At 45.0% G+C, this 10800-nt stretch overlaps 1 protein-coding gene across 1 annotated transcript in view; it reads right to left on the reverse strand.

The window, feature by feature from the left end:
• LOC308312786 (neuronal acetylcholine receptor subunit non-alpha-3-like) overlaps positions 1 to 9027 on the reverse strand; it is a gene marked incomplete at its 3' end in the record, with an annotated part of 25626 nt that extends 16599 nt beyond the window's left edge. The window contains exon 1 of the mRNA XM_080759501.1: positions 8927 to 9027. Coding sequence (XP_080615627.1) covers positions 8927 to 8993 — 67 coding nt within the window. The 5' untranslated portion in view covers positions 8994 to 9027. The remainder of the gene's footprint in view (positions 1 to 8926) is intronic.
• Positions 9028 to 10800: the final 1773 nt, after the last annotated feature.

Here is a 10800-nt window from a genome sequence, read left to right on the forward strand (position 1 = left end):
GCCAGTCTGACAGTCAAGAGACTGTGGGTTGTCCTCTCCCTCTCCACAAGGTGGGGTGAGTCCTCTCCCTCTCCACAAGGTGGGGTGAGTCCTCTCCACAAGGTGGGGTGAGTCCTCTCCACAAGGTGGGGTGAGTCCTCTCCCTCTCCACAAGGTGGGGTGAGTCCTCTCTCTCCACAAGGTGGGGGTGAGTGCAGCAAAGCATTATTATGGTCATTGTATATTAATCCAGCAACTCTGATATATAGCGTAAGATGAAACAAAATTAATTTGGTTTCATGTTACAGAGTTACGCTCTCAAGAGTTAAATTGTTAAACATCTGCATTACTTAATTTTGCAAGAATTGCAAGAACACAATTAGTTATTTTGATCAACGTTTTTTTTTTTTTTTTCCTTTTTCTTTTTTTATAATTTTTATCCCACGATTTTGTAACCCAGTTTCTTTTTCACCCCAGTGCCAATTATCTAATGTAATCCTGGGCGCTACACTTCCTCTGCCAACCCTGGGGGGGGCAGCGGACTGACCTCATGCCTCCTTCTATGCATGAGGAGTCCTAGCTGCTTCTTTTCACCTGACAGAGGGGAATTTCCCCGGCCGGACGTAGCGCGTGGAAGGGACACGTTATTCCGACCAGTTCCTTTCCCCTTGATCAACGTTTAATGTTTAATGTTAACCCCAACCCTGCCTCCCTCCCCCCGTTTTCTCCTTCTTTTTCTTTTTCTTTGATGTTGCAAGAAAGATGTAAGATGGGCAGAACTGGGGCAAATGAAGGAGTAGGAAACAGAATGAAAACAGACAGAGCAGCAGAGATAGGGAATAAGAGAGAGGGACAAGTCATCTCTCCTACTGCTCCTCTCGTCCTGCATGTGTATATGTGCACGTGCACACAAACGCACGCACACACATATACAGTACTTAGACTTTTTTTTTGCTGTATGAATATAGAATAAAAAGCGAAGACCGAATGGACGGTTAAATCAATGAGAGAAAAATAAATCAATGTTCCCTCTAGAAAGCCAGCTATCGCTCTCTATCGCTCCCTCTCCCTCTCTCTCTCTCCCTCTCTCTCTCTCTCTCCCTCTATCTATCTATCTCCCTCTCTCTCTCTCTCCTCTCTCTCCTCTCCCTCTCTCTCTCTCCCTCTCTCTCTCTCTCCCTCTATCTATCTATCTATCTATCTCCCTCTCCCTCTCTCTCTCTCCCTCTCTCTCTCTCCCTCTATCTATCTATCTATCTCCCTCTCTCTCTCCTCTCTCTCTCTCTCTCTCTCTCTCTCTCTCTCTCTCTCTCTCTCTCTCTCTCTCTCTCCTCTCTCTCTCCCTCTCTCTCCCTCTCTCTCTCTCTCTTTCCGTGACATTCACGAGCAGGGGAAGAAGTACTCAAATGTTGTACTTAAGTAAGAAGTAGCAATACTGCAATGTAGATGTAAAATGTACTTGAGTAAAAGTACAAAGCTATCGGCATCAAAACGTACTAAAAGTCAATGTACTCGCTATATGCAGAATGTCCCGTTTCAAGTTTTCAAATGTATACTAATCTTTTTTCCGATCTACAAGCTCACAATGCAGCGGCCGGAATGTATATATAGGGCTGAAGTGGTTAACCCATTCTGACCGGGAACCCGTTTTGGTGTCAGCATCATGTTATGCTTTAGCTATTGAAAAATAGCAGATCTACAAGCTCATAGCGCGCCACCGAGTGGCGCGCTACGAGCTTGTAGGTCTGCTATTTTGAAAAATCGAAGAGCGACTGACATTTTTAGAATCTGATCTCAGGTCAGAATGGGTTGATCAGACCAGTGTGTTGTCAGTGGAAACCTCGTATGAATCTGATCTCAGGTCAGAATGGGTTAATGTATAATGTTTTGTAATAATAATAATCCAAATCTACAAAGTAACTATAGTAACTATAAAGTTTAAAATAAATGTTGTGAAGTAGAAGTAAAAGCATTGACAATTGGAAATACTCAAGTGAAGTACAAATGGCAAAAAAGTACCGTATACTTAAGTAAATGTACATGTTTACTTTCAGACACTGGGACAGAGAACCAGATGTGATGGTACACTAAGAGCACTGTGTTCTTATTGCTGTGTGTGTGTGCGTGTGTGCGTGCGTGCGTGCGTGCATGCGTGCGTGCATTCAGGCTGTATTCATGTCTATGTGGACTCGGTGCTGCAGACTAGAGTGTGTGCTCTTCTTGCACAGATGCCAGATTTAAATACTTGCTTATGCATCCTGTGGCACGCCGAGAATAGCCCACAGCATCCACAGCCTTATACGAAGCTTTGCACCAACAACGCAAATGCTTTGTGAGCTTGTAGATCTGCTATATATTTTGAATGTGCGGCCCCCTGCAGGCTGGCTTGGCTAATGCAACTAATTACATTATGGGTACCTGCTGAATCCGGCCTTATACCTCCCTTTGCATCAGATCCCCTGCATGCACAAAGTCAGTACACACTCAGACCTGTCTAAAGATCTGACAAACCGCAGTACCCCCCAAGCTCCATAAATGCTATCCTGTGTGTGTGTGTGTGTGTGTGTGTGTGTGTGTGTGTGTGTGTGTGTGTGTGTGTGTGTGTGTGTGTGTGTGTGTGTGTGTGCGTGCGTGTGTGTGTGTGTGTGCGTGCGTGCGTGCGTGCGGAGAGAGAGAGAGAGAGAGTAAGTAGTAGATGATTGAGTTCAAGCAGAGATGGGCTGGTATTGATTAAGTGTAGGCTTGGGGGAAGGGTTGTTCCTCTGTGATGAAATTAGGAGGATGCATTGTATTTGTGCGTGTGCGTGTGTGTGTGTGTGTGTGTGTGTGTGTGGTGTGTGTGTGTGTGTCTGTGTGTGTGTGTGTGTGTGTGTGTGTGTGTGTGTCTGTGTGTGTCTTCTCCCTCCTTATTTGAACCCTGTCATCTCTACTCTGGGGGGGGGGGAACATCCGATGCTTGCAGTTATTTCTGGCGAAGAGATAATTTTGGTTTTCGACGGAACGAAGCGGTCCAACTTTGAAAGTCAGTTCAAGACTAAAGGGTTCAAGTGGTTAACACTTGGTTAACACCCCCCCCCCCCTCCCCCCCCCCCTTCACGTAAGCATCCCTCTCTGCCGAATCACCTACTTGGACATGAGGATAAACAAGTGAATTTGTGCAAGTGATGACACGAATAAATGAGCAGACAAAATTGGAAGTGAAAAACACTATAAATCTGAAGCTGATGAATGGGTACTTTCTCCCGATTGGCTAGTTAACCCATTCTGGACGGGAACCCCTTTATGTTATGCTTTAGCTATTGGAAAATAGCAGATCTACAAGCTCATAGCGCGGCACCGAGTGCCGCGCTACGAACTTGTAGGTCTGCTATTTTTGAACAAAAATCGCGAAAATATGGTGGAAATCTTTGAATATATATTATTTTTTAACTCATATCTTCCAGGGGTTCCTGGAATAACATATTTTCAGATGGGTTAAAGAGTTGGAGAGACGCAGGGACCCCTGCTACTGAAGGAATGATTATACTATCACAATAGTTTTAACCAAAAAAATCCCACCCGTGTGAAGTGAGGGGCGCTCTCATCATCATGCATCATCTCATTCCGGCCAATCACAATTTGCGTTCTCACCTTCATCTCCAATGTTTGTGTTTACACAAAAACTTAAGTGTTTGCACAAACACTCAAAACTGGCCATTCATTTTCAATTGCATTCAATGTTTGTGTTTGGACAATGTCTGTGTTTACACAAACCCTCAAAGCTGGACATAGGAGCGGCCAGCACCCCTCAGAAATATCAACAAAAAAAAGGAAAGACAAGACCTCATTGCATGCGAGTGAGCAAGCGAGCGAGAAAAGGTCATGTGTTTCCTTTCAGCCTATCCTGATGTGCCTATCCTAATTGGATGCCATCCACATCCAATTCAACATACTTGTACTGGTGATGACCTACAGTACAAGGCAAGCAAGGGCTTGAAGTTGAAGTTGAAGTTGTCCCTTCCCTTCCCTTCTGTCTGTCTGTCCTTCCCTTCCCTTCTGTCTGTCTGTCTGTCTGTCTGTCTGTCAGTCTGTCCTTCCCTTCTGTCTGTCTGTCTGTCCCTCCCTTCCCCATGACATTCCTGCCAAAGGATCCTAGACTCTTCTCTCTGGTCTCTCCTGCATGCGTCCTAAACCATGGAATGACCTGGTGCTCAGTCAGGACTGCACACTCACTCACTCTGAAAACCCTAAACCCTAAACCCTAAACCATGGAATGACCTGGTGCTCAGTCAGGACTGCACACTCACTCACTCACTCACTCTGTCTGAAGACGCACCTCATCACCCTTACTGCTAGAGCGGATCATTCCTTTTATCACTTTCTTGTTGCCTATATTCTGCAGGTGTATGTGTTTGCATTAACTTTTTATCTATTGATTTAGATAAATGGTAAATGGTGCATTGTATATAGCGCCTTTATCCAAGGCGCTTTACATAGATTACATTCACCGCATTCACACACACATTCATACACTGATGGCAGAGGGAAACCATGCAAGGCACCAATCAGCACATCAGGAGCAATTAGGGGTTCAGAGTCTTGCTCAAGGACACTTCGACACTAACTCTGGTCGGAGCCCACAGGGTTCGAACTGGGAACCTTGTGGTTACCATCCAGCCACTCTACCCCTGAGCCACCGTCGCCCCCATTGGCTACATGAGCACAGAATGTGTGATGTATGATGATAAGAGCGCTATATGGGCCACCTATGTCCACCTTTTAGTGTGTGTGCACAAACGTTGTCCTACACACATTCAATTAAATTCCCATTGACAATGAATGGACAATGTTACGTCATAGTGTCTGATGTCTTAGTGTACGTCATGATGGTGTACGATGATAAGAGTGCCCCTCACTTCACAAGGGTGTGATTTTTTTTATTTTTTTTATTTTTTTTTAATCTCTATGCAATACCACTATAATAAGCCTTGGTCTACAACACCCCACGGGCAAAAATATGATTTAATCAAAAAGATTCAGACACGTATCTCTCTATACATTTGAGCAGGAATCGTGCAGCACTAGTTCATTTAACTAATTAATTTTAGTTACTCGTGTGTCAAGCACTTTGATGTTGTCCGCACGTATAGTTGGCTCCAGGGTTAAAACTAGAGCTGGGACTCGATTAAAAAAATTAATCTAATTAATCAGAGGCTTTGCGATTAATTAATCTAGATTAATCGCATTTTAATCGCATATCATTATTTGACCCGAGAACAGTGAGAAAGCAATTTTTTCAAATGGATTTTGGTATTATGACTTTATGAGTAAAGGAATGAATAGTGAATACATAAACTTCAGCAACAAAACATTGTTTATTTTTCATCAGGTGGTACTTAACCAAAACCAACAGATCAGTGCCATTTTTGCCATAAAGTGCAGCTTTTTTTTTTGAATATACAGTCTAGTACCCTACATATTCAGGTAGACCATATCAATTCAAGGACCTGTAAAACAAATTTATACTATTCCAGAACCTTGACCATTAGAAAACAAGGACAAACAGCCATAACAACATACAAATAAAATAGACCCCATTTCAATTCAACTCTACAGTTGACTGCAACCCAGTAAGCCAGGGAGTTTGTTATTTTGTCAGACTTGGACTTAGTCATATTGCCTCTGAAACGCATCAGGTCGAGTGTAGGTTGCGACGTTGAAGAAGACGGAGTAACGTGAACTTCCACGCTAGCAGCAACATGTTTGGCATTGATGTGATATGTGAGGGACGATGTGCTGCGGTGATAGGCAAATTCTTTGTTGCATAACATGCATACAACTGCATTTCTGTCCACGCTTCCATCCGCTCGCTTTTTAAATCTAAATTTCCCACTAAATTTCCCAAGCTGCGCGTTCTTATTTGGGTCTGCTTTCATGCTAACGTGTGCTGTTTCAGTTTGTTGTTATCGTCTAGTAGTAGCGGAAGTGAATGCTCAGACAGCAATGTTGCTGCTGGGTGCGTCAGCATCTTAGGTAAGTGGAAACGTGCGCCCAGTGAGAAAAGTTCCGGTTCGGCGGTGAAAACAAAATATGCGATTAAATGCGTTAATTATTTTAACGCGTTAATTTTTCTGTAGTTAATTAATCTAAATTAATCGCAATTAGTCCCGGCCCTAGTTAAAACCCATTCAGATCTACAAGCTCATATAGCGCGGCGAGCTTGTAGATCTGCTATTTTTTGCAACCAACTCAGCCAAATACAGATAATTCTGGGGGTCCTTGACATGAGAATGGTTGAGCACCACTGATATAGAAAGATAGATACATAGAGAAAGATTTAGAAGAATCTTTTTAGAATCAGTCCTAAATGGGTTAACTTCCAACATTATCCAAAACAAGGTATACGTAACGTAACAGGGCGAATAGACATGGACACACAAACAACGTGACAATACAATGATCCAACCCGCACATAGAGCAGTCACAGACACTTGACTATACAAAATCTGTACATAGGACGTCTTAAAACGTCATAAGGACCTCCACCGCCGCGTACATAAGACGTCTGAGGACGTCCTAGGGCATCCTCAATGATACCGAGCGAGATAAGAATATTCAGAAATTTCATTTCTGCTCCTCATCCGTCTCTACCCGCTTTTCGGATCATATATCGTATAAATTAAAATGATCGCAATGTAAGCTAGCAATGTAAAGTCAAAATTTTTTAGTAGATTGTTTCCGGGTCATGGCTTTCAGAGTAAAAGCGCTGAGACAACTCCGGCACCCCAGAGCTCCTATTTTGAAGCACTTCCGGCACTGATTGTGTTTTAATAGTCTCTGACCTGCAGCAAAACATGTTAGGTTTCTGGTCTAGAGGGGGGCGGGTCGCGGCTACATATATTTGCGCACGGCCTGATTGGATCTCACCGATCTGCCCGTCAGCCCTGGCCCCTCCTCCCCCCCCCCCCCCCCCCAGTGCAGCACTACGTCACATCATTTGGAGCGACGCCCACCCCGGCAACAACAATGAAGGTGCAAACTTTCATTAACAGCTGCCTGAGGACAATTCTGAGCATCCACTGGCCAGACACCATCAGCAATAACGACCTCTGGCAGAGAGCGAGTCTACCGCCAGTGGAAGAGGAGATTAAGAGAAGAAGGTGGGGATGGATAGGCCACACACTCCGGAAGCCCAATACCAGCGTCACAAGACAAGCCCTTACATGGAACCCACAAGGCAAAAGAAAGAGAGGGAGGCCGAAGAACACCTGGCGCAGGGACCTGGAGACTGACATCAAACAGTGTGGACTGACATGGAAACAGCTGGAAAAGAAGGCCCAGGATAGAGGACTCTGCATGGCGAACTGTAGTCGACGGCCTATGCTCCATGAAAAGGAGCGATAGGTATAACAACAACAATAACCACCCAGAAGGGTTGACAGAGTGGGCAGAGTGTGACAAAAGACAATAAAATAAGTCTTCATGGAAAATGTTAGAATCGTGATCTCAAGTCTTGCAGGGAAAAAGCTGAGATTGAGCACTGCGGGCACTAGATCACATGATCATCACCTTCCCCATGAATGCCACCATCTGTTCACAGCTGGCACTGATACCAGCACCACTGAAATGGTGAATGTCCATTTCAGGTATGAAACTGCATGTCCATCATCTTCTGTGTGCACGTGAAGTGCACACGAGAAATATGCAGCTCACACATACCAGCGTCACTGACTATCAAACTTACGAACTATACAGACTGGCAGCCGAGTAGCCTAGCATCCTACTATAGCCTACATGTAGGCAGGAAGATAGCGCCCAAATAAGCCAAAAACCTATCGAAACGCGTCACTATGTGACCTCATGCACGCTGGCTGGTATAGCAGGTTCAGCATCAGTGTGACATTGTTTCAGATATTGTTTATTTTTTCTTCATTTTTTTAAAGTTTCTATACTATACTAGCCTAGATGTTATGTTTCTATCTATAGGCTCGGCTACCATGTGGCTACAGGGATGCTTGAACTGGAGGCCGGCTAAAAAGACTTAAAGGCGGATTAATCACTTCCGTCAACAAATGTCATCACATCACAATAAATAAATACCCCCCCTCCATCCTTCTTTCACTCTCTCTCACACACACACACACACAGACAGAGAGAGAGAGAGAGAGAGAGAGAGAGCATCTGGCTCTGACAGGTATATAGGATTTATGGTCTGGTCTGCCATGCAGGAGTACAGTATACTGACTCCTCATCCCAGCCAGGCAAGATTGGAGTGCTATAAAAGGATTTACGGGAGTTTGAACCATCAGCTGCAGGCGATGCAAACAAAATGAACAAAGCTGTACAGGCGCTGCACGTGACCCGGCCAGACGGCCAGTGCACCGTACGGGGCATTGAAATGTAACTGAAGGGAGTATAGACTCCTGGATTATGGAACAGGCGACCTGACCTTACCGCATCCCCACGAGGGCGCTACACTCCCACCCTATAATAATAAATCATTTATGATGTGGTCCGTTCGCTTGACCAATGACCCCACCGGGTCCACCCCCGCCCCCCCCCCCCCCCCCCCACACACACACACTTTACATTCATCATTTTATATGAATGTAAAGTGTCCTTTTATTGTTTATTAAACTGTCGTTTACTCATGCCCTAACCCGGCCTATAACCCCCGCAATAGGCACGTGTAATAATGTGGTGATGCTGTGCAATATATGCCATGCCTTCTTATGACAGCGCAACACTATCTAGGCTAATTAAATTATGATTTGCCTTTAATGGTTTTGCGTTTTGAACGAACAAAATCACTATATACAAGTATGCATCGTCGGATATGGCCGTGTCAGTTCCCATCAATCAATCATTGCATCGATCAGCGTTCCGCTCTGCAGTGTATAGGATTAGGATAGGCTACAAGAATCTTACAGATGCATTATATGATCGTGGTCTGTTTGTCTCTACTTACCTTCAATGGTGGCATTACTGGGAGACGATAATGATAACAACCACAACACCGCAACTGCAAACTTCATGCTCCCTCTCTCTTCACATCGACGGAACCGCGATTCGTTCAGTCCCACAGCGAAAATTACAATTATTACTGGGCCATTTTATGTAAGTGTATCCTTCTCCTTCACTTCTTATTAGCACGCCATCGAAAGCCTTGTTGTAACGCCAGTGCGCGCCGCGGGGTTGTACAGACAGACAGAACAGGGGTGGGTGTCCCACTGCCGCCTCAGCGTGAATGTACCGTTTAAATAATGAAGGACGACCGCTGTGTTACGAGCGCTGCTGTTTTGCTGTTCTTGTACAGCCTATCCTATCTGTCTGTCCCGGACCGGTGCTGGATATGTTGCTGCTGCTGGAGAGAAACCTAACGGAGGAGGGGAGGGGGCTGCCCCGCCAGAGGATGAGATGAGGGAGGACAGACTTCACACTGAGTGGAGTGGAGTGGAGAGGAAAGGAAAGGAAAGGCAGGATGGGATGGATGAGTGTCTGTCTGTGAGCGCCTGTAACGCACAAAGAATGACGGATGATTGAGGACATTCCCTGATTCCCGGATAGTGTATTATTGGCCAAATGGGCCAATCACGCGCAGTTGCGCTGGAGGTCATAATTTGTCAACACTATTAACAAAGTTTTAGGTAGACTAGCCTATTCTATCCATCCATCCATAGGCTATACAGTATACCGAGCTACATATAAATAAGGCACTAATGACTAGCATATTAGTGCCTTAAATTCTCCATAGGGCCAGCTATAGATATAGGCTATAGAGAATTTAATGTCCAATCCTCCCTCTTAAATTGAGGATAATCACCTAATAGTTTATATATTTCCAGTATCTCGGGGTCTTGTTCACGAGTGAGGGGAGGACGGAGAAGGAGATCAGCCAGAGAATCGGAGCGGCAGGGGCGGTATTGCAGTCGCTGTACCGCTCACTGTTGTGACAAAAGGAGAGTTGAGCCAGAAGGCAAAGCTCTCTGTCTACCGAGCAATCTTCGTTCCTACTCTCACCTATGGTCATGAAGTGTGGGTCATGACTGAAAAATAAGGTTGCGAATACAACCGAAATGAGTTTTCTTCAACGGGTGGCTGACATCTCCCTTAGAGATAGGGTGAGAAGTTCAGTCACACGAGAGAGACTCGGAGTAGAACCGCTGCTCCTTCGCCTGGAAAGGAGCCAGCTTTAGGTGGTTCGGGCATCTGGTTAGGATGCCTCTCGGGCGTCTCCCTATAGGGAGGTCCTCGATGCACGTCCCACTGGGAGGAGACCCCAGGGCAGACCAAGGCGCAGTTGGAGGAATTGGCCTTGGAACGTCTCGGGATCCCCCAGGAGGAAGTCACTAATGTGGCTCTGGAGAGGGAAGTCTGGAGCACTCTGGTGGAGCTGTTGCCCCCACGACCCGACTACGAATAAGCGGTTGAAGATGGATGGATATTTCCAGTCGTTGCCAGAAGTGAAATTACTATAGGCATTTCATATTATTATTATGCAATATATGTTTCCACTCAGCTATAGGCCTATGGAAATTAAGCCTGTATAGCCAAGATCCTGTGTATGTTTATTTTAATTATGATTCAATCAATTGTGTTCCGGCTTGGATCAATAGAACTAATAAAGCCTACTTTAAGTTTACCTTTAACTTTTTCACTGGGGCCAGTTTCGAATTGCAGCCACCAGTAAGTGCTCTTTGAGACCGGTTTTGAAGGAGAGTAAGGATTCACATTCCTTTATGACTAGGGGTCATAAACTTAACCCCTTGTTTGAGCTGAATCTGGGTTGATCGTGATTTGTGGAACTCCCTGTGTTGTGATTAGGGACGGAATTGACGTTTA

Source organism: Protomyctophum bolini (assembly GCF_963924005.1).
Source record: "Protomyctophum bolini genome assembly, chromosome: 3".
NCBI classification, from domain to species: domain Eukaryota; kingdom Metazoa; phylum Chordata; class Actinopteri; order Myctophiformes; family Myctophidae; genus Protomyctophum; species Protomyctophum bolini.